General features: G+C 39.4%; 1 protein-coding gene and 1 non-coding gene across 2 annotated transcripts in view; both read left to right on the top strand.

The window, feature by feature from the left end:
• The window catches only part of PLS1 (plastin 1), a 61286-nt gene that overhangs the window by 3825 nt on the left and 32497 nt on the right, over nt 1–24964 (top strand). The window contains exon 2 of the mRNA XM_020802005.3: nt 17071–17180. Coding sequence (XP_020657664.3) covers nt 17111–17180 — 70 coding nt within the window. The 5' untranslated portion in view covers nt 17071–17110. The remainder of the gene's footprint in view (nt 1–17070; nt 17181–24964) is intronic.
• On the top strand, nt 8159–8323 carry LOC140706304 (U1 spliceosomal RNA). Its single transcript, XR_012085944.2, has one exon. It is a non-coding gene; the product is annotated as a U1 spliceosomal RNA (small nuclear RNA).

Below are 24964 nucleotides of genomic sequence, written 5' to 3'. Positions count from 1 at the left end.
TATATTTACAGCAAACATTTGGTAAAGCAGCCTTCTATTCTGTGATTATTACATGTTTTGTGTGCGAGTGCCTCATGGAGTTCTATAAATATTCATTACACTATTTGAACACTGGTTTATGAAAGCAATTTTGATTCACAGTGACCTTCCCAGTTGGGCAACAGCAGCAGATCTTTGCAATAGTATGCCTGTTTATTACTGCAGAAAATTATTGCCTGCTTCCTCAGTTTTTGTGTGACTGTGACTTATTTTGGCTATATACATATTTCTGATCAGAACAGGACTGATGCATTAGTCTAATATATTTGCAATTGCATTAGTTTTTGAGGATAAATCATTCATAATATTGAGTGTTATTTAGAAACCCATGTCTTTAATGGAGGATGCTTTAGGATATTTCTACCAGTCATGCTGGCTGCAGGACCTTGGGAATTGTGATGCAAGAAAGGAACTTTTCCAAGATATAGAGTTACTGTAATCTGCCAACAGTATCAGCAAAATACATCTGCTGTACTGCCAAGGTCGATTTAGAGTGGCACCTTCTTATATTCTTATGTATCAAACTGTAAAACTATGATTTCTCAACTTTATGTATTCATTGGGGGCTTCTATTTACTTAGATGCTCCAGTTTGCCCCATTATCTGTTTCTGGTTTTTATCTCAGCTGTGCTAATTAATTCCAAGGGCATGTTTACACTATAGACTTAAACTAGTTCCACGGTAATTTGCCTTCCCAGAAGACCTTGACAACTGCAATGCTATGAGAGAAGGAGGTGACTAAAGATCACTAATTAACAATTGTCCGCATTTTACTGTATTGTGGTTACAGTGAAATCTTGCTCATGTCTACTCAAGAATACATTCCACTGAGTACAATGGAACTGACTTCCAAATGTATGCATACAGAATGGTACAAACCACTGTTAAAGCAGATATCCTTAAAACATGTATTTATCATTGTGGTGTGTTGGTTAGTATGGTTCACTTAAAACTTCAGAGACTTAAATTCATATCTCCTGTTAGCTATGAAACTCAATTGTTGAACTTGGTCCAGTTTCTCCATATAATAAATTGAAAGAATTGTTCTAAGATTTTTTTAGTGTGAGAAGAAAATATGTACAGTGGTGCCTCAACTTACGAACTTAATTGGTTCAGGATGATGGTTGTAACTCAAAATGGTCGTAAGTTGAAGCACCATTTCCCATTGGAATGCATTGAAATGCAATTAATCCGTTCCAGCTGAAGAAAAAAATCACTGCAAGACTGGTCGGAAATGCGATTAATCTCTTCCAGCCGAAGGGAGGGAGGAAGAGAAAAGCAATCAACCGTGCAAGACCCATTGCAAATGCAAAGAAGACAAAGCAAAAAGCAATTAAGCGTGCAAGACCTAATGCAAAGGAACCAATCCAAAAAAACAATAAACCGCGCAAGACCTATTGCAAATGCAAATAAGACAAAGCAAAAAGCAATCAAGCAGATCGTGCAAGATCAGAAGTGGGGGGGAACTAAAAAACAAACAAACTCCCCAAGACCCATCAGAAATGGGGGGGAAATCCTAAAAGCAAGGAAACCCCACAAGACCCATCAGAAATGGGGGGAAATCCAAAAAGCAAGGAAACCCCCTAAGACCCACTGGAAATGGGGAAAAAATCCAAAAAGCAAACAAACCCCCCAAGACCCATTGGAAATGGGAGGAAAAACAAAACAAAAACAAAACCCAAGACCCATCACAGCACATAAGCATAACCCCCCAGCTCAAAACCACGCTGCAAAAACACCCAGAACAGTTTTTTAAAAGCAGAAAACAGCACCTTAGCTTACAAGGCAGCCTGAAGCCTCCCTGCAAACACACACATACACGCTCTCAGAAGCAGAAGGAAGCGGTCCCAAGCCGATGACGACACACACTCTCTAACTTCTGGGGTGAAAGAGCTACAAAGAAGCAGCCTCGTCGCCACCTACAGTTAGAAATTTGAATTTCCTGCCTTTTTCCTCTGCCTTTTTCTGTTCATAAGTGGAAGCTCCGGTCACAAGTAGAAGCAAAATTTTGTGGCCTGACCTGGTTGTAACTCAAAATGGTTGTAAGTAGGGGTGTTCGTAAGTCAAGGCACCACTGTACATTATCCTGTGCTCTTGAAGGAAAGATAGAATAATTAAATACGAATTGGAACATTATGGTTAGAGATTCAGACTTCATGAGGTGGTCTAGATACAGCAGAATAATAAGAATCATAACATTATACCATTATATCATTCAAGAAATAAAAAAGGCAAGGAAGTTTAAAAAAACCCTAAAAACATAATACTAGTAGCTGTTGTTGACAACATTTCATTGTTTAGGGCTCTTCACATCTTATCACTGAAGAAGAAACATTGAGCAGCTTCTAAAATAAAAGATTCCAGTTTTCATACCTGTTTAGTAGTAACCGCTCCTAGCATGGAAGCATTCGTTTGTATGTGACTGTACTATTCCATATAGCTGAAGTCTTGACTGGTGAGGATAGGTGACTATTTGTTTGGTTCTGATTCTGATAAGGACTTTCCAGAAATTTCTTCATATGTTTGATAGAAATCACATTAGTGTGGTAGTTTTTAAGTGAGGATCAGAGACAGTGACAGATTTGGCTGTCCAACCAGAGGGCTTTGAAAGTTTGACCTTGACTTTTAATCTATATACTGTATATTCAGTCATATTTATGGTCTTCCCCCTCCCCGAAACAATCTTCATCTTTAATAGTTATATGGTACACAGGTACAACACGATCCTTGAATATAATTGAATTTGGCTGGTGCAAATGGTTGAAAATTTGTGGGGTTTTTTTATAAGACTTTTCCATAATTTGAAATTTCTCCATAAACAAAGTAGGAAGAATCTGACATTAGAAACTGTTGAATGTGGAAGGAAGTAAATAGAGTCATTGATTCATAGTTTTAAATGATTGCACTGTGTGACTGAAGAGATACAGAAATCTTTCTGACTTTACAATTAACTCATGACACCCTCATGGATCGCATGCTATTTTAGTGATATCGCTAAAGCTGTTTCTTCCCCAAGCTGGCTGAATAGCTCAGTGAGTTAGGTATCTTGTTGTGGAGCCAGAGGTCGGGATTTGATTCCCTACTGTGCATCTCAGAAGAGCCAGCCTGTGTGGCTGTGGGTAAGATGCAAAGTCCCATGGCACTCTCGGAACAAAGGAATGGCAAACCACTTCTGAGTACTGTCTACTAGAAAACCCTGAAAAAAGTCACCATAAGTCAGAATTGACTTGACGGCACACAATTACTATTATTTTATTATCATTAGTGTCCCAGGCAAATGCTTAAGGTAGCCTGGTTTTAAATGCACTTTGTATATAGTCAGAACCATCTCAGTATTCAAAATAATTTCTGGTACTGAGCCTTAGTAAATTCTTATATCGAGTTAATGTATGTTCCTGAGAACATTCTTGGGAAACATAAAAATAGGATTCTTTGGTAATTTCTTCAATGAGACAAGCAGTTTGAAGTGCAGCACAACAGTTTCTAAGTTTATAGCACAAATGGAAGGCTTTTTAAACGCATGAAAACATACAATGTGCTAATATAAGTACAGTACAATTAAATGAACTGCTGACTAATTCAGCCCTTTAAAATAAGATTTGGTCTTAAATTTTAGTCTATGCAATTAGTATATTTTCCAATTCAAATGCTATCTCTGTGCTCTTCGATTCATTCTTAATAGTTCTCAATGTACAATTTCTATTTGTAAGTCCAAACCCTTTCTGGGTTGCTTTCTACACTCTTTTCCTGTCATTTACTTTCACCCTTTATCCCAAGCTTCTTTATCAGTCCTTCTGGAATCCTTTAATTTTGTTGCCAAATGTGCACATCATCAAAATCATGTTGTTTAGAAATGTTAGCCTGTAATTTTCCCTAATAGCTTTGCATTTATAGGCAGGCTATCTTGCCAGAAGCTTCAAGCTCTTTTATGAGCCACAGATGCTCTCTCCACCCACTTTGTATCTGTTACTTCTATTTCCCTACGACAATCTCTCTGCATGCTGCCTGTGGCAGTTTTTTGATCACAGCCCATCAATGCCACTACTGTTGTTTCCCAAAGTAGGTCAAGAGAGAGTAACATGAGGTCCTGCATGCCCAAGAGGTCTGAGTGTACTGTTTCTGCAGTTCTCCTTGTCTCTGTTAGCAGAGAGTGTAGAACAGAATTTGAAGACTCATCTTTTTGTAAAAAGAACACTCTCCCACGTTACAGTAAAGTGTGCAACATTCGGTGATAAGGAAACTCTAGATTGTTGTTGCATTCCTCAACATTATTTTATGTATGAACAGTGAGGAATACCTAAATAGTTACTAGGGATTTTACAATTATTTCTTCTTATAAATGTAAAACTTGCCTAACTGTCATTTCTTTCTAGCATAAAAGGGGCCTTTCTCTCATGAGCACACAAGTATGACAGTGGTAGAACATGTGAGAACATATGAAGCTGCCTTAGATTGAGCCGGATCATTGGTTCATCAATTCGAGTATTATCAGCTTTGACTAGTAATGGCTCTCTAGAATTTCAGACAATAACAACATGAAGAATAATTAACCTTGTTCATGCATATTTATTATAGTTCTAATGTGTAGTCCTGTCAATGATTTCCTCTCCAGGTACTGAATGACATAGTGGTACTTTAGTCACATTACTTAGAAGAGGCAGATGTGGCATGAAACATACTTTCTTTATAAAATATAAAATATAAAATTAGAAATATATACAATTATAAAATAAGTCTGAGGACTGTGTGCCTTATAACTTTTCCATGTGCTTTTAACATACAGGTGCATTTACACCTAGGCTGTCATATGCAACACACACATATTTACTTTGACTGGTTAAAAGATGTGGCTTATTTTTCATCTGTTAAAATTTATAAGGAAACTGTAGGCTGATAGATCTACCCTCTCCTGGTGTCTAAACTATATGAGACCACAGCTTCAGTATTAGAAGTGGAGGTTCCCTAAGAGGTAAAAGAGGTTTGAGTATCCTAATGAAGGTCCCTTCCTCCTGCCACCATATCTGCAGCTTGCAAATTAGCCTGTATTTCTTTACTGATTGGTCATCCAGAGGTAAACAGTGGGTTTCTGAAGGGATAAAGTCTTATAGGCTTTTGTGCCTAGTTTTATTGTTGTTAAAATACTCCTTTCTTAGAAATCCTCCAGAATGATCGGTGGTTTTAGCAAGACCTCTTAATCCAGGTCAGCTGCATTGAATGAGGGGAAATGGAATAACCAAGTAAGCTATGTGAAAACTTGTCATTAGAAGAATTACCAGATCAAATTAGATCTGAAACTGTCTCAATATCTGGTATTTGTACATTGTGGACCCACAGTTACTTATTTTCATATGAGCGTAAAACATCCAAATTGAATCAAGCTCAGGGGCAACCAGTTCTGTGGCTATCCTAAAGTCATTTCCACCACCCCTCCTGCCAAGAACAGTGTTAATTTTTCTTAAAGGTATTTGAAAAAGCACCAGTCCTAAATATGGAACCTGATCTTATATGAGCTGTCTGGGTCCAGACACCTCTGCAGTTTATCTGAAGGCTGGCTGTATCATTAGGCAGAATGAGGCAGCCACCTAAGGTGACAGGTGCTGGAAGGCAGAGTGTTAACTTCTTATTTATTCTCATGAACTCTACAGTAGTTGCTGTCACTGAGAAGGCAGAGCTGTGTATACTACACAACTTGCCTCGGACCCCCTGAACTAACCTGCTGCCTCTAAGTGTGGTGGACGTGGCTGTCCCATTGCCAGTACAAAAGTAAGATCAACTGCCATGCCAGTCTGACTTTGTGTAGGGATGGGGAGGGTGTACTATTATGTCTTTCCCTCAGGGACAAAAAATGGTGGGCAAGGATCTTTATTTCCAGCCAATCCCTGAATTCATCTGCTGATTCTCCTAACCCCCCCCCCATCCAGGGTTATGAATTTGGGCTTCCACATATATTTAATGTAATGTAATGTTGAACCATAATGAATTGTGGACTAATTCTAAAGTGGTCTGGAAACCAATCATGATGTTTTTGACCATCTTAGCTGCTTGCTCCCACCTGGATATTGTAGATGTGCAGTCAAATGCAAGTAAGCATATAAATTGCCAGATTTTTTTTAAATAGCAACTGTAGAGTGAGGATCATGTTTGGATTTGAAGAGAAGGAGCCTATGCTCCTTCAATGAAAATCATCCTTCCCCTTTCTCAGCCAAGCTGCTAGTGTCATAATATAATTCACCACTAGGCTTAAATAGCAGTTTCTGTAGTGTTGAGGGGAATTTTAATCAAGATGACAGTCCTACTCATTTCTTGTTTTCTCTATAATGCTACTTAAATTTTTTTAAAGGCACTATACTGCTTATTTTCACTGGGTTTATGTAGTTCTTTTTAACATACACTTTTCAGTACTATGTAAAATAGGGTTATTATCAGGGTGGATTGGTTTTAAATCAAATCATTTTGAATCACTGGTCAGTAAGCATTTTATTAAAAGAAAATCCAATTTAAATAAAAAGTTTAAAATCTGGTTTAAATTAAAAATTGATTTAAATAAAAATATTAAATTTTCAATTTTTAAAAATTTAATTTGGATTTTTTTAAAATAAACTGTTTACTGACTGGTGGTTTAAATCATGATTAAAATGATTTGATTTAAATCAAATACACTGTAGTTATTATCTTGAATGTAATTGATGTCCTGAATGTACATACTCACTGAAAGCAGTAGTAATTTCCCAGTAAATGCAGGTTACACTGAAGTATAAATAGATTAATATTTCAGTAAATGATATATTTTTTGCAGTTCTTTGGAGAGTATTTTAATGAAGCCTTTTATTCAGTTCCATTTTAATATTAAATACATTAAATAATTGTACTCTTTTATTATATTTTTCAATTCTTTCTGTTTAATTGCTAGGACAATGACAAATGTGAAGAAGACACACTTATTAATAAGTACAGCCAGCTTGATTGCATTGTCGTCATGCATATAGATCAGTCTAGGGGAATGGAGAGACACCAGAACTGTGGGAGGAAAGTAAAAGAAAATCTTTCCATGACGGAAAATCCTGTCTTGGTTGTAGTATAGTATCTTAGTCATCTAATCTAATAATCTTTTGAACCATGTAGAGTTGTGCCAGGAATTAGCAGGGTAACAGAAGGCCATATTCCACTGTAATAATACTGCTAGTTGGCAGTTTTAGGTTTGCAATAGCTTGAATTATTTCAGTAAGTGTGATGACCAATTAATTTTTTTGCATTTGATAGTACAAGAGTTATTTTTTAAGCTCAAAGTATTATATGTTTATATTGATCATTACACTGTTAGCTTTTGGAATGGCTTTAAAATAACTAATTAGTCCCTAGTTTCACTGCAGGAGTTTTAGCTGATATAGTGATTGGCAGGCTTCCAGTTCACAGGGCAACTGAAGCTTGGTTCTCACCAAGGCCGTAAACCTGCGCCTGGACTGTTCCAAGCTACATGGGAAAGCTCATAAGTCTGAAGGTTCTTGACAGAAAAAGTTGCAGCCATGTGGCCTCTAGTCTAGCTAAGTCCCTATTATGCTGGTTTTCTGTGTTCAGTGAATTGATTTGCATGCTGCAGTAATTAACCTGGTAACTCTGTGTCTGCATTTTGAAATATTACCTGGAAAAATAAGACTACATTGGGGGTAGGTTTTTAAGCATGTCATTACAACAACTTGCTATCTTGCTTCCTTTTCTCTGAATAACTTACCAACTGAGTATCACTCAAGAGAAAAGAGATTTTTTTAATATTGTGCATGGCGGTTCTTAAGCCTCTATTGCACATGATACACATAGAATTAACTGTAGCATTTCTGGATGTAATTAATGTAATGATATTAGAGATGGGCACAGACTGCCCACTGCTCCTCAGTATTTTGGATTGCCCCACGGGACCCCCATCAGGGGCTAGGTGTTCCTCCCACAATCCTCTAATGCATAGGTATTAGCATATATGCTAATATATATGCTAATACCCCAAAATACTGAGGAGCTCTCTTGGCCTCTGGCGGGACTGGGGCTGTGCAGCCCTGTTCTGAGCGGGAGGTGGAGCCAGGGGGTCACCATGCCTTGGGGGGCAGGAGGTGCAAGGGCCACTCCAACTCATACCTTGCATGGGGAAATACCACAGTCATGAAAGTGGTTTTCCCAGGGTGAGGCTCATCCATTGCACTTCAGGTGTGCTGATCCCTGTGATTTCCCCAAATGTGGGAAACTCAACTGCATAATTTGTGGTAGTGGGGGATTGCATTTGTGCTTTCCCTGATCTTTTTAGAATCTCTTTACCCTTTGGTCCTTGGCTGTTTTCACCATCCTCTGTCATTTAAATTTGCAGCCATTAGCCCTGCTGGCTTTCCAGGAGGCAGATCTTGGAAAGCCAGCAGCTCAGATGGCAGAGCAGCAAAGTCCAATGCAGCTGCCACAGTGAGCAGCCTCTGGTGATGGTTTGGAGGCCTTCTGGCACAGTGGTGGAACTGTGGGAGGCTTCTGGGTGGGGGTGGCTGAAGAGGTTTTGAACCATTTTTACAGTATTCACTCCATAAGACACTGTGGAGCAAAAATACAGCAATTAATGTGTTCCAATGGGGGGGGGGAAACCCTCTTGCGAAGCATAGACCAAAACATCATCTTGCGAAAATTGTCCATAGGAAAAACCATCTTGCAAAGCGCCACAGCGATCGCAAAAAAACATCGTCTTGCAGATTCATTGTCCCACGAGGCAATCGTCTTGCGAGGCACCACTGTATTCATGCCCATCTCCAAATGATATTATTGAGTGTAACATGTGGTTTTAAAAAAACTCCTGGAAGCAGAAAACTAGATTAGCAATGAGTGGGATGAGGCATCATCACCATCCTTTCCCGTTTTTTTTTAAATGTGGGCAGTTAAATATGGGAGAACATTCAGAATGGCATCTTGGGGGGGAGGTTTTCACTGGTATGTGAGAAGACTGTACCATTTGCCAGATCACATGAAACTTTTTGATTTCACTAAATCAGCAAGAAGTTACACCTGAGGGAAAGATCTTTGTGCATCTGAGACATGAGAATGAGATGGAAGAAAAGAGGAGAAAGAGCAAGTTTCGGAAATGTATGGGACACTGATTCTAGGGCTTTATGAACCTACCTGTATTTAAGGTCATCTGGTAAAGACTTAACTCCTTCCCTTCAGCTCATCTCTTTAGTTTTTATACTATATCATTATATATTTTGTTTCACTATATATTTTATACTATACTACATCATTTTTCTACTCTGTGGTATATATATAATAGTTTTTATAATAGACATTTTCAGAGAACACATTGATGGCATTGCTCATATTAGTAATTCAGATAAACTGTTGTCTTATCACTCCCTACTGCACTCCATCCATTCTTACTTACCATAGTGTTTTCTTACTGAATACACAGCAAAGCACATGTGTGCTAAGTTCTCTTTCAATCATGCAAGTGAAGCAAACTGTGAAACTTGATACTACTGATGGATTTGGGTAACTGTTTTGTCCATGAGGCCCTTGGTTTAAGAACGGGAGATAAGAGATTACTGTGTCATGTGTTCACCTTCCCTTTCATACACAAAGACTCTGGGTAAAATATACTCAATTCTAAGCTATGTTTGCTTCGCTATAGCAACAGTGTGAAGACATACTTGAGTGATCATTGTTCCACAGCTGAAACATCGAGTGATCATATGTATGTTTAGAATTAATTGTTATAATTGTATTTTTTAATGATTTTATATATGTTAAATTTATGTCCTTTTATCTATGTAAGCTGCCCAGAGTAGACATTGTCTAGATGGCCAGGGCAAAAATCAATCAATCAATCAATCAATCAATCAATCAATCAATCAATCAATCAATCAATCAATCAATCAATCAATCAATCAATCAAATAAATAAATAAATAAATAAATAAATAAATAAATAAATAAATATGTGAAACTTATTATAGCAGACTAAATACCAGGATATTTTACATCACCTCAGGCACTTTACTGTTCTGAGGAGACGACATGTTGATCATGCCAGGCTTAACTGCAGACACTTTACAAGCTGGGGAAGGAATTCCACTGCAGGATTTCGTGTGTTGCAGCTGGAGAGATGGGCATGAACTGTGGTTCGCAGTTTAGCATGGTTCACCTGTTCGGCTGCACAGCTGTTCTGTAGGTGCCTCACCTTCCTTTGCCCTGCCTCCTCCAATGGGTGCCCACTCAGAGGCAATGCCCGGAGGAGGCAGGACTGGGAAGCCATGTTGCTGCCTCTGAGTAAGTAAGCCTATAAATAGTATATCACTTTCCTTAAAGAAGTTGTGTCCCTCAAAGAAAAATTTTCCTTCTTATTCAAAGTGATATTTTTCTTCCCCGTAATAATGGAGGTACCTCTGAATAGAGGGTCTCTAATACTACCAATGAAAGTACCTTTTGCAATGATGCCATCTTTCTTTCATTTACACATTTTCTGTGGTTATATAAAAAAAAGAAGGAACAAGCAGGGGAGAAATGTGAGAGGACTACAAATGGGAAACACCATATGGAGCCCCCAGTAGAATTCCATAGACAAGATAGGGCAATTCCAGTATTTTGTCTATACGTAGCCTCATTCTCTGTGTTAACAGGGGAGCCAGTGTTTCAGAAATATGATATCACTATCATGTCTCAGAAAACTCATCTACATTTCTGCAAAGGAATAAACTTGTTCCCCAAGAGCCAGGGACATATTGCAATGAAAGCGTGGATGTGCTTTTTGTTGAATAGGCAGGTAGCAGTACAAGTGCATGTACTGTATGGCTGGCTCTTTGCAAGATGTTTAATAGCTCTCACACTCCCGTTACCATCCTAGTTGGATAATTTTTGTCTATTCAGCTTTTTAACTCAAAAGATTCAAGTAAAATCAAATGCTGTGAAGGCTCGTGTGGGGAGGGTTAGTGCCCTGGCCTCCTTACCTCGCTAAACTTGCAGAGGTACTTAAGTTTTCTACTCCTGGCTAGCAGCTTGCTCCAACATCTGCTGCAGACAGGCAAGTTATCCTTTGTATCCAAGGGCATGGACTTCTATTTTTAGTTGTGAAAGTAACCTATATCTCACGAATCAGGCGTTGGGACATTTTAAAAAAAAATTACACAACAAAAACAAACATATTTAACTTTTCGGAGTGGGCACGGTGAGAAGTACAAATCCTTTCATGAGAGCTTTACTTTACATTTTGCTAAGGAGAGACTAAAAAGCATGATAACCATCACTGTTATCTTGATCTGCTGTGCTAATCTTTAGCATTAACTTGTATGGTCTCATCCTGCTTTGGCAAGGATTGAAGTGATTATTGCTGTAGCTTCACTGGTGTGCAGAGCCTGCATTTCTAAGAGCTCACTGTCTATGAACTGGGTGCAATTTTAAGAAGAATTTGACTTCTTCATAAGGGAGTTTTCTTGGAATGTACTGCAGGTGAGAAGGTTGCAGTCTTACTGTCGCAGCTCTAGAAAAAAACATTCACCTTCATACACTCTGCATGTATGAAATATGTAGCTGTGGGATGGCTGTCCTAAATTTTGAGTATTCATATAATTAAAATGTGAGCTAGAAGAACTGGTTGCTAAATGAGCTATGTAGCATTTATCTGAATTTAATTTAGCTTGTTAGACTACTTTTTTCTTCTAATAGCCTCTTAGTTATTTTAGAACATCTAGAGAAATAGCCATGTTAGTCTGTTTCAACCGAAGAAAAAGAGTTTTGCAGAAGTAGAAAGACTAACAAATTCAATATGACCTAAGCTCTGATGAACTATTTTCTATATCATCAAGGTTACGTTAACTTATAGTATGTGTGTGCTGTCTTCTTATCCATGTATCTAATCTATCTAAAAGTGAAATACACATAGACACACTGAGTTGGGGACACCGTGAGCAGTGAGATGAGAAGGAAATAAAAAATTAAACAGGCAGTGGTGATAGCATTATTAAGCAAGGTAATAATTATAGCATATCTACAGATCAGCAATAATTTCATGGTAAATTATTTTATGCTACATTTTTCTGGTTTGTATTTTCTCATTCTGAAATGATCACTCTGGAGATTATGTAAACACTCTTGACATTTTTATGGTGAAGCAGAGAGTACAGATAAGTTTTATGAAGCTCAGCGAAAACAGAATATTTTCTTTAAGACCTCTTAAATGAGGTCTAATAATACAGTATATAGGAAGTGGACTCACATTCTACCTGCACTGAGGATCAAGTAGTATGTGGTCTGAATGAATTCTACTTCTAATTGACAAGTGATCCTTTCCAACAAAATTATTTAGTGTCCAGACTTCTGGTGGCAAAATAAAGCACTTTGCACACTTACATCCTGTTCAAATTTTCTTATTGAAATTTACTTATGAGGAAGTGTGCATAGTTCTGCAACCTTAAATGTACTTTTAACAACAATTTTATTTCTAAATGTATTTGTTTAGGCTTTGGGGTTGTCAAAGTCACCAAAATTTGTACCTGATTGTAAATAGTAGTTGAAAATACACTTGATTCAAAAAGGATCCTGTACTGCACACAAAAAACTGATTCTCATAACAAGACTCTTCTTTCTGTCTTTGCCCTGCTTCAGATCTTTGCTCCCTTCTCAAAGCTTGTCCAGGGGGTTGAAAATTGAAAGATCCTTGAAGTGGCACTGGATGTGGTGCTTAGTGGGAGGGCTCAACTAGGACACGGTCTCAGCAGATATTGAAAAGCCCTACTCCTGAAGGAGTGGAAGTGCCTTCTGCTTTTAATAAGGTTTTCTTGGGTTTCAATCCTAGGTTTTTCTTCTATTAGTTGTGGAAATGTCCCCGCTAGTAGATTATGTTTAAGTTATTTATAAATTCTGAAGAAATTTCTTATTGCAACTCAGTCCAGCTCCTGGATAGAAAAATCAATGCAGCAACTTGCTAAAAAAACTTACCACAATTTGTTTCCAGTTGCTTAGCTAATCCATCACATAATAATCAGTTAATGAGTTTTCATTAGAGCACCCAGTAGAAAGAAAAATCAAGTTGTCAAGGGTGGGGGGAATGGAGAAACTCTTAAAGAGAAATTAATAAACGCATCCTCGAGTATTTTTTTTGTCTCTGCCCTTCCATATGGACAAATCTGTTTTTTTTTTTTAAGTGGAATCTAAAATGGAGATGCAGTACCAAAGCCAAGCTCAGGAGCTCACTGTCATTACCAAAGTACCTCAGTTCAACAAAAGACACAACATAAGGGCTCTCTCACAACACAGATGAGAGAGGATTATAGCTATAACTGAAGTCAGGCCATTGATTCTCATCTTCTGGGGGTAGGGAATCTCTATTCTAAACATTAAACTTTATTAATATGTGATGAACACTGGGGACTACAATTGTGGACAAGAATGGTTCCAGCAATATGAATGTGTATAATGGGGTGGACAAAGGTATGTCTTGTGAACTGCAAAGAGCATCTCAAGGGCATTTTTGTTTCCCAAGCCCAATGATGATCCCCATGCTCCCAGAGGTTTTTGTTGTTGTTGTTGTTGTTGCTGCTGTTGTTTTAAGTGAGAGAGCAAACAAGTTGAGGCACAATCCAGGCAAGACAGTCAACCGAAGGCAAACCAGAGAATTCAACCTGTGGTGAATATGGTTACACTCTCCCTGAAGAATCAGATTTAATAGTTTAGGTGTGCTCCAGGAGTCATCCCTGAGCCTGGATGCTCAGGTCTCAGCAGAGAGGAATGTATTTGCACGCTTGAAGTTGGTACACCAAGTTGTGCCCATTCCTAGAAATGTCTGGCTTGGCTATAATGACACATCTTCTTTGTATCCGAATTAGATTACTGCAGTGTACTCTACATGGGTTGCCTTTGCAGAAACTACAGCTGTTTCAAAACAGCATAGCCAGATTGCTGACTGGAGCCAGTTGTAGGGAACATTTAATTGGCTATCAGTGAATTTCCAGGCAGAACTCAAAGTGCTGGTTGTGACCTATAAAGGCCTATATGACTTGGGTCCAAGTTATCTGAAATATCATATTCCTCTTTACAAACCTGCCTGGGCTTTGGAGACTGTCTGATGGGTACTTGAGAGAAGGCCTTCTTGGTGGCCTCTCCCAGGCTCTGGAATTCCTTACCAAGACAGGCTAGGTTTGTCCCCTTCCTGCTCTGTTCCAGCAGCAGGTAAAGACCTTCTCAGAAGGGCTTCTCAGTTGCTGCTCCCAAACTCAGTTGGAAACCTTATGTATGAAAGTAGAGGTTTTTGGTATTTCCACTTGTGCAACTATAGCAGACTGCAGATTTTTAAAATCTGTTTTAACCTCTGAGATTTGCTATGTATATGGCTTTGCTTTGATATGAGAGTTGATTCTATAAAACACATTTAGTCTTCCATTTATGAAGGAAGTGTTGCTTAAAAAAATTGTTGCTACTCCTAAGTTAGGGAATCAAATAAAAATAACGGCAAACATTGATTGATTGATTGATTGATTGATTGATTGATTGATTGATTGATTGATTGATTGATTGATTGATTGATTGGATTTCTATCCCACCCATCTACACCAAAGGTCTACTTTGGGTGGTTTACAAATTTAAAAACAATAAAACCAATAAATATATACAGAGATCCAAGGTGCCAAAAGTATAAAAAATTAAGAGATGGCAGGAGGGAAAGTGTGCCTAAATAGCCAGGTTTTAAGTTTATTCCTGAAAACACCCAGCGAGGGGGACAGGCAGATCTCCACTGGCAAGTTGTTCCAAAGTCGAGGGGCCCCTGCCGAGAAGGCCCGATTCCTTATTCTTTCCTTCCGGACCTCCCTAAGTGTTAGGCCCCTCAGCAGACCAGGCTGGCTGGAACAAGTGACTCTGGCAGAACTGGATGGGAGAAGGCGCTCTGCCAGATATTAAGGATCTAAACCATTTAGAGCTTTATATGTAATTGTAAGATCTTTGAAATCAACGCTGAAACGAACGGACAGCCAATGCAAGGCGAACAGAGTGGGGGAAATATGATGGTACTATTTCACCCCAGTAAGAAGTCTGGCCGCTGCATTCTGTACCATCTGAAGTTTCAATGTCAGTCTCAAAGGCAGCCCACGTAGAGCGCATTACAGTAGTCTAATCTTGAGACTACGAGTGCAGGGACCAAAGTGGTGAGCGCCCCCACATCAAACATGTAAGTATTTCAAAAGTCTGTAGATATTAACTAACTAACTTTATGAGGTAATACTGGCTTGCTTCTTTGTTATATCTTCTTGTTTGCTTTCATGCAACATTTTTAGAAACATAGTTATCATGCAGTGTTTTGATCTGCAGCTTGGGAAGCTGTTGCCCTGGGACTTAGCTTTATGTGTAGACATTTTGCTTTTGCTCTCTCCTTTAGTCCCATCCATTGATGGTATGCAAATTTCGAGATCTCCCCAAATTAGAATTTGTCTACTTGGCTGAATAGGTTTTTCCACCCTTACTGTATCAAAGGATGAATTCATTCAAAGGAGAGGGTACAAATCTAGTTCATTCTTCTGGCACACTAAATTTTTATTTTATGGATTTTGGCTTTTTAACATTAATAGCATATTACTACTGAAAATTAAATATAAGTAATTTATTAAAAAGAATAAAAGCAACATACAAAATAGAGACACATTTTCTTTACATTTTCCTATAAACAAAAGTTGGAGGAGGCAAACCTCATCTCTCCTTGTCCCTCTCTGCAATCCTGAAGAAGACTGAGTTAATTCGCAGGCTAAGTTTACAGTTACAAAGTATTCAGATGTGGTCTACCAGTTCCTCCTAGAGAGGTGCTCTAGAACTGTGCAACTTACCCAAGGCTAGATAGGCTGGCTCTTCCCCCAAGAACTGTGGGCTGTCGAACTCCAAACTCCTAGCTCTGCAACAGTACTACACTTCATTAAACTATAATTAGGTTTAGAGAAAAATGACACGCGTTGGCATTCACAGGCTCTATGTTGGAGGGCAGTTAAAATGGTCTGCCCCAAGAGGGTGGTGGATCTAAACGATTTCCTGACCATTCCTTGGGACTGTCCTGTTGCCTAGGTAGGTGATTCTGTCAGTGTTCTAGTTGACCTAGGGGATGGGAAATGGCTAAGGTGCTGGATGCAAACCATTCTTGTTTCCTCCCACAAATTGAAACTATGATAGCCCACTGATTTATAAGGCAGCTGGCAGGGATAAACAGAGTGGGATAGAAAGTTATTCTGCATGCATGCTTCACCAGTCCTGTCAAGCCAGCACTGGCATAGACAATTCAGGAAAGGTAGAACTTCTTTGTTCTCAGCAACTTGGCAATGGCTTAGTACAGAAAAGTGGGAAAGTATTGACCATCAGCTGTAGTTATTGCATTGTATGAAAATGGATAACTGCGAAGGTTTGTCTACATTTAGGAAAGTTACGGTTGATATATAAAGATGTTTCAGTAGTGATCATTTTTGTATGTTGAAAACCACCCAAAAGATTTTGAACTTAAAATTTATTGCTCTGTTACACAATGCACTTTGTTGAAAGTTCTGACTTTGAATTTGACGTTGTGTATGCATGGTGATAAGAATGGGAATAGAACAGATATTAAACCGAGAAAACGAAGGTGGTATTTGGGAAAAACCCAAAGTAGTCTGAAATCGTATGTACAGGTGTAATATGTTCATAACAACTAATTACTTTCAAAGCTCTGGCAGTCGTGATGGATTTGATTTAAATCAAATTGATTTAAATAAATTTAATTGAGAAAAAATTATTGATTTTTATCCATCCAAGTGGCAGTGTCTCCACAAAGGGCCTAATCCATAGCATACAGCAGGGATGAGGAGTGTGTGGTCCACCAGATTTTTCTGGATTGCAGTTCTAGTCAGCTGTTGGTGTGAGGAAGGATGGGCATTGCAGTGCCACATCATCTGGAGGGTTACATGTTCCTTGTGCCTGAATTACTCAATAGTTTCATTGTGTGTTTTCAAGATTCAGTAGTTCGTATGTTTCTGTTGAATACTTTATGACATGCTGTGTTGGTTATTTTTAGGCATAAAAGAATTGAGAACAGCTGGCGTGGCAGTCAAAAGATGGAAAATAACGTAACTACCATTTCTCGTGAAGAACTGGAAGAACTAAAGGAAGCTTTCAGTAAAATAGGTGGGCTGGCTGAATTGTTACAGACTGTGCTTCTTCTGACAGCGGGAAGAAGAAACAGCCACATTGTCTCTCATATCCATACGTTGTCTCCTTCTCAGTCCCTTTAGTTTCAGGTCACCTGTGGCTGTTTCATAGTGATTCCTGTCTGTACACAATTTGATGCTACAATGAATTACCATTACAAGTACAGTGGGGTCTCGACTTACGAACTTAATCCGTATTGGAAGGTAGTTCTCAGGTCAAAAAGTTCTTAAGTCGAATCTGCATTTCCCATAGGAATGCACTGAAAACCATTTAATCCGTATCGGCTCTTTTCGTCCATAGAAACTAATGGGAAGCTGCTATTCCGCCTTCTGTCACGAGAGGGGGATATTTTTTCTTTTTTTCCTTTTAACCTAAGATGACTTAGCTTTTAAAAAGAGGAAAAAAAAGAGTTCGTAACTCGAATCTAAGTTCGTAAGTTGAGTCCATATATTCCTATGAGAGCGGTTCGTAAGTCGAAACGTTCGTATGTCGAGCCGTTCGTAAGTCGAGACCCCACTGTAAATGGCCTAGTGTGCTGTGCATGGCAAACAGGGCCCTCAAAAGGATTAAAGATGGTTCAGAAAAGTAAAGAAAAAGGGAAAAAGTCATATGCTTTAAAATAAATAATGATGACTGATGTATGATCATAATTTGTAAGGGGTAGGGATGGGATTTTATGGTCAATAGACATGAATTTGAAGTTCATTGGGTTGGATTTTAAGGCCAGGAGGTAACCATGTGTTATGATATCCAATATCAGCAGATCAAGGGGTTCCTTCCCATTCTCAGCACGTTGCACCACTCTTTGGTACCAAAAGATCTGTTGCAGGGATTTATTTATTTATTTATTTATTTATTTATTTATTTGATTTATATTCCACCCATCTGGTCTATACGACCACTCTGGGCGGCTACATAGTATACATAGGATGCAGGAGATTGAGCAGATTCCTTGATTCTGGTGAGATCTAGCAGAAGTACACCATTGAATCCTGGTGAATAATGTACTTCCTCCATCAGGAAAAAAATGAACATTGGTTGCAACCCATTGCTTTAGGGGCTGGAGATAAAATCTTTTTTAAAATAAATTTTATTTACATTATAAAAAAACAAAAACAGAAAAAAGACAACTAAAACAATATAATAACATCACTAAAAACAATAGATAACACATCAAGCTTACTCATATGTAATGACCATAGTTGATCCAATATAAGACATAAGACATAAGAAATTTATTTGTCATTGCACTCACAAGTGGGTGCAATGAAATGAGGTGCTCTTCCCCAAGGTAAAACTGGACAACACCACTACAAAAAAAAATTTAAATATACACAACACTCACCATACAAATATAGATACCCCGTTTCTCCCAGCAATTAAAATTCCACCAAAAACTTATGACCCCGCATATACAGTGGTGCCTCGCTTTACGATTGCCCCGTTTAACGATGAAACCGCATTACAATGAACTTTTTGCAATCGCAAAACAATGTTTCCTATGGGGGAATTTCGCTTTGCGATGATCGGTTTCCTGCTTCGGGAACCGATTCTCCGCAAAACGACAATTTTCCAACAGCTGATCGGTGGTTTCAAAATGGCTGCCGGGTAAACAAAATGCCCCCCCGCTGTTTTCTTGGATGGATTCCTCGCTGCACAAGCAGCGAAAATGGCCGCCCTATGGAGGATCTTCGCTGGGCGGTGAGTATACAGCCCTTTGGATTGCATTAAATGGGTTATAATGCATTTCAATGGGTTTTTTCTTTTCGCATTACATTTTCGTTCTACAGCGATTTTGCAGGAATGAATTAACGTCGTAATGCAAGGCGCCACTGTATTTAATTGAAACATAAAGCTATGTTTTATATTTTGATTGCATACATTGACTTTTGTTGCACATATTCTCTCGCCTCCTTTCCTAATAATAAATTCTTTTTGCATATTTATTCTGAAATATGAAATGGCACCCTTTTGGAGAACATCATTGATAGTTAGGTCTGTTCTTCTTCAGTAGAGTTAGATACAATGTAAGACAAGGAGAAATGCAAGGATTTCATTAGTTCAGAGCTATCCATGATGCTGCAGTTATCAGCTTACCTTATTCCTTCCTCCTTCATGTTCTATTTCTATCAGCTGGGACATCATTGTCATGGAAGGCTTGGAGAACACATGAACCAGAGTCTAGAACTTGATTATCTTTCTTCAACAAGAGTAGAACAGGCTCAGAAAATGTATTCCATCGAGATGGAAGTTTTCTATGCCATGTGCTCATTAAGCCAGATAATGGTTCTATGGACACAGCCATGCATTTTTTGGATCTTCTGAAAGGACTTAAAAACATGTGGTAAACATGGTCCCGGAAGCAATAACAGATTTTCCAAAATTCTTGTAACACGTGAGAAAGCCATCATTGGTCTCTCTTAAATGGTGCTACAGTACATCAGTATTTTCAAGGGAGATTTTGCATCTGGATTAAGAAAATTAGTTAATTTTATTTTCTTTGTAGCTGACATTGTAGCTCTTCAGAATGAGATTACATAATAGGTTAATTAAAGTACTTTGTGGGATGTCAGTAACTTTTGTACATTGCCAAAGCAATTCATTCTGCTTGGGCTATAAAAGATGTTTGTCAGTGTTTTTGATCTTACAGTTTCACTCTCTTTTTTAAAATAATGTCTTGCAATATTAAAACAGAAATAGCTATTCACATCAGATATTTTATTTGAAATAATGTTGAGTTTTTAAAATACCTAGAGCTGCATCAAAAGCTATATTCTGACGCAAGTATCCATTTCTGGATAAATAATATCACCATCCCACCCCAACCTGCATGAAACTCTTCATTTATAAGTCAAGGAAGCTGAACTTTGTTATATAGATTTGAGTTGTAAAACTGTAGAGTCCTGTTAATATACAACTTCATTTACAATTTTATGTTTAGCAGGAAATATGCAGTTAAGATGCTAATGACAATTTCTCTTGTCACCTGGAAGCTATTTTTTAAAAGTACAATTCTTAACTTAGTCTGGCATCATTTAGGACAATATCATATTGCTAGTCCCAACCAGAGTAGACACATTGACTCAATAGGATGGCATTGACTTAACCATTCAGCAGTTGATCCAGCGGATCGTCTGGTTCGGATTCCCAGTAGGAGACCAGCATTGTATGTTACAGAGCTCAGTTCTGGCAAATAATTTCACATTGACTATATTCCCTATTGTCTTCATTTACAAGTCTTTGATATACATATTTTCAAATAATACTTTAGCTGTTTTTCTTGCATCTGAAAACATGTGCTTTAGAGTATATATTTTATTGTATTTTAATTATTTTTACTGTATTTTAACTGTTGTACAGTGCCCAGAGACCTTTGGGTAGCGTGGGTGGCATAAAAGTTAAATAAATAAATAAATAAATAAATAAATAAATAAATGAATGAATGAATGAATGAATAAATAAATAAATAAATAAATAAATAAATAAATAAATAAATAAATAAATATGTTGTTGACTGCTGGATCTGTTATCCAACAATAGTATAATTGCCATTTACTATTTAACTGTCATATTACTCACTTTCTCACACCAGCTCCGGACGCAAAACTTTCCTTCGACTTGCAGCCAGAGCTTTGAGTTGCAAACAGAAAAGAGGCAGGGAAAAAGGTGGGGAATTCAAATTAGAGTACTAACTGTTGTTTGGCAAAGAGCTTCTTTGTAGCTCTTTCACCCCAACAGTTAGAGTGTGTGTGTTTGCAGACAGGCTTCAGACTGCTTGGTGCTGCTTTCTGCTCCTGAGTAAGTACATTTATTTGTTTTGCAGGGTGGGTTTGAGTTTGGGGGGTTATGTTTCTGTGCTGTGATGTTTTTTGGTCTGTTTGGTGTGTGTTTTTTCAGGTCCATCAAATTCCAATGGGGCTTGCTGTGTGGTGAATTTTTTAAATACAGTGGTGCCCCGCATAGTGAGGTTAATCCGTTCCGGATTAACCATCGCTATACAGAAACATCGCTAAACGGAATAGAAAAACCCATTGGAACACATCAAACTTCGTTTAATGCGTTCCAATGGGCCCCAAACTCACCGTTCAGCGATGTTCCTCCATACCGCAGGCATTTTCGCACCCTCGGTAAGCGAGGGCAGGGCACGAAAACGCTGCGCACGGCCATTTTGGGTGTTTTGGGGCGCAGACGGGCGGGCCATCAACCCGCCTCTCACCAGCCAGCCTGCCTGGGAAACACACAGCCTCCTTCGGCCGAAGAGAGAGAGCTCCAAGGCAGCGCCGGGGATGGAAAGGGGCGGGCCATCAACCCGCCTCTCGCCAGCCAGCCTGCCTGGGAAACACACAGCCTCCTTCGGCCGAAGAGAGAGAGCTCCAAGGCAGCGCCGGGGATGGAAAGGGGCGGGCCATCAACCCGCCTCTCGCCAGCCAGCCTGCCTGGGAAACACACAGCCTCCTTCGGCCGAAGAGAGAGAGCTCCAAGGCAGCGCCGGGGATGGAAAGGGGCGGGCCATCAACCCGCCTCTCGCCAGCCAGCCTGCCTGGGAAACACACAGCCTCCTTGGAGGGCGAGCAAGGGCTCGGAGGCAGGCAGCCGCCAGCGCACCATCAACCCCCGCTCGCCGGCCAGCCTGGGAAACACCCGGCCTCCTTGGGCCGGAGAGCGCGGGCTTGGAGGCAGTGCCGGTGATAGGAAAGGGTGGGCTATCCACCGCCAGCCAGCCAACCCCGGATGCCCGGTCTCCTTGGTGGGGCGCAGATGGGGCGAGGAGTGGGTTTCTGGTGTGCCGCTCCCCGTCCAGCCGCTGCTGTCCTGATCCCGATCCCCGGAGGGTGCCTCCTCCTTTGCAGTGCTTCCCGCCACTACTGCTCTCTGGCTCGGCGCCCCAGGGGTGTGCGCGGGGATTGGGGCCAGACCCTTCGCCCTCCTTCCCTCCCTCCTCCGAGGCACCAATCTGGAGCACCCCACTCCCCCCTCCAGCTCTCCCCTATTTATGCAGCGCCGATCAGCTGTTTAAAAAGCCTTGCTTGCCCCGCTCATCAGCTGTTTTAAAAGCATTGCTTTGCCATGATCGGTTCCCCAAGCAGGGAACCGATCATCGCAAAGTGAAATTCCCCCATAGGGAACATCGGAAAGCGATCGCAAAAGCGATCGCAAAATCTTCATCGCAAAGCGATTTGATCGTTATCCGAAGCAATCGCTATGCGAGGCACCACTGTACAGTGGTGCCTCGCATAACGAGCGCACCGTTTAATGACGAATTTGCATAGCGATCCGTTTTTTGGGATCGCTAATGCGATCACATACTGATGCCTAGATAGGCAAAAACTTGCTTTGCGACGATCGGTAAGCGTTTCGCTTACCAATCCTCGCATAGCATTTTAAAAAAATCAGCTGTTCGGCAGTTCCAAAATGGCCGCCGGAACACCCAAAATGGCTGCGCGCAGCGTTTCCGTGCCCTGCCCTCGCTTACCGAGGGCGCGAAAATGCCTGTGCTATGGAGGAACATCGCATAACGGTGAGTTTTGGGTCCATTTGGAACGCATTAAACGAAGTTTAATGCGTTCCAATGGGCTTTTTTGTCCCGTATAGCGATGTTTCCCCATAGCGATGGTTAATCCAGAACAGATTAACCTCGCTATGCGGGGCACCACTGTAATAATAATAATTATTTTCAGCTGGAATGGATTAATGGGTTTTCAGTGCATTTCAGTGGGAAATGGTGCTTCGATTTACGACCATTTCTAGTTATGACCATTCTTCTGGAACCGATTAAGTTCGTAAGTCGAGGCACCACTGTAGTAGCTTCTAGTTACTCAACTTAGAATTTTTTAAAAGACAGATTGTGTCCTTCTTTAAGCCTCATCAAAATGTGGGGATCTGCTGTTGCCATTAACCTTATTGAGTTGTAATGTAAGTTTCTTAAAAGGACAAGGAAAGGATGTGATTAGAAAAGTAAGAAAGTGAGTGATATAACAGGAATAGTAAACAGTAATTATAGTAATTATACTATTGTTGTAAAGAGATTACACAGTACATTTGGATAACAGATCCAGCAGACAGTCAAGAAAGCAGTTTTCTTTCTTGTAAAGTGTGGGAAAACTCTGCCCAAGGCTGTTAGCTGTTATCTGTTTTCAGTGGTGAGCAAATTCTCCTGGCAGAGAAGCAGCAGCTGCCAGCAGGCGGGGTGACCTACTCATTCTGCCTTTTCCCTTAGAATTAGGGCATAGGTTCAAAGACGTTCTCCGGCCAATCCTAGTGGTGATTAGGTAACTAGTATCCTATCTGAATTCTCTCTCACAACATACAATGTAACCCTTGCTAAGTTAATAAAAGAGTTGAGTTCTTAAGGTGTTTTCTTGAAGCTCTGCTGGCTTGGACATCTGCTTGTTGACTTCTTTGCAATTACATTCCTATTGTTCTCTGATCACCCCCATCATTAGTTTTCCTTTTGCTCAGTGATCACCTACAGTAAAGTACCAGGATTAAAAATCAAGGCTTTTAACTTTATACTAAAAGAATTATACGATTTGAGGGTTGAATGTATGAGAATAGAAGATGGAAAGAAATCATGAAAATTAGAAGTAAAATTTACCAGCAAAAACATAATGTAAATAACCAAATAAATAAATAAATAAATAAATAAATAATCATCGTAGAACTGCAGAGCTGGAAGAGACCCTATGGATCATTGAGTCCAGCCCCTGTCAAGGAGGCACAGTGGGGAATTGAACTCTCAACTTCTGGCTCTGCAGCCACATGCTTAGTCCACTGAGCTATCCAGCATCTGTATATCACAAAGAGAAAAGAGTCAGGAAACCAAAGGAAAAAGGATAAAGGTTGATAAAATGTGGGCAACCTATATTGTACATAAATGAAACTTTGGACTATTGAAGAACGATAGTTTGATTTTCAAAGAAGAAAGGAAAAGATGGTTTATGGAAGAACAAATGATCAAAGTACTTTAATTCAGGTCATAAACTTCTCATTTGTTTAGAATCAGGAAGTTGAATCTTAATATAGTACATCAATGAAACTAAGAGATGTTGTAGGGATTGTTTGTTTTTTAAGTTATGAATGAGGCAGCATGTTTGGAAGATGAATTAGTGCAGCCACAGTCTTTGTTCTTCCAGGTTTTCCTCCTAAAATAGGGATAGGAAGAGCAAAGACCAGACTACCCACTCCCAAAACAGCAAAGAAGAAAGATGATTGGCACAAGTACAAAGCATATTATACAAGCAATAGCATACGTTAAATGTTAGTGAAAGCAGTTAAAATGTTAAGATAATTAACATATCCAAAGCAGTTTTGTGCAAGTGCTTATGCAGCCACTTGCACAACTATTTCTAAAGACCTTTTCACAACAACTTGTACAATGATACAATGTAGTGCAACTGCACTATCAGGGATTTTAATTCTGCCAGTGGTCTGTCAAACTTTGGCCTTTGGAATTTTTTATACACAGAAAAATTAAATTATAAAAATTGTAATGCACAGGGAGAAGTCTGTGATTCAGACCACTGTATGTTAGCTCACTTTCAATAATAGTAGATAATAAATAATGTAAAGAATTGAAAAAGAACAAGAAAGTAGTGCTAGCATAGGTAACCCCTCCACCATTTTCCCCTCTGAATATCAGACGTTTCCTCAGTTTGAAAAGAGGCTTGCCATGCAACAACAAACAACAGCCCAGATCTCCCCTGTGTATATGAAACAGGGCAGAATCCAGCTGAACATTGGTGTGGTGTAATATTCCACAG

This window comes from Pogona vitticeps, chromosome 3 (assembly GCF_051106095.1).
Source record: "Pogona vitticeps strain Pit_001003342236 chromosome 3, PviZW2.1, whole genome shotgun sequence".
Lineage (NCBI taxonomy): Eukaryota > Metazoa > Chordata > Lepidosauria > Squamata > Agamidae > Pogona > Pogona vitticeps.
This window is presented reverse-complemented; position numbering and strand designations above follow the sequence as displayed.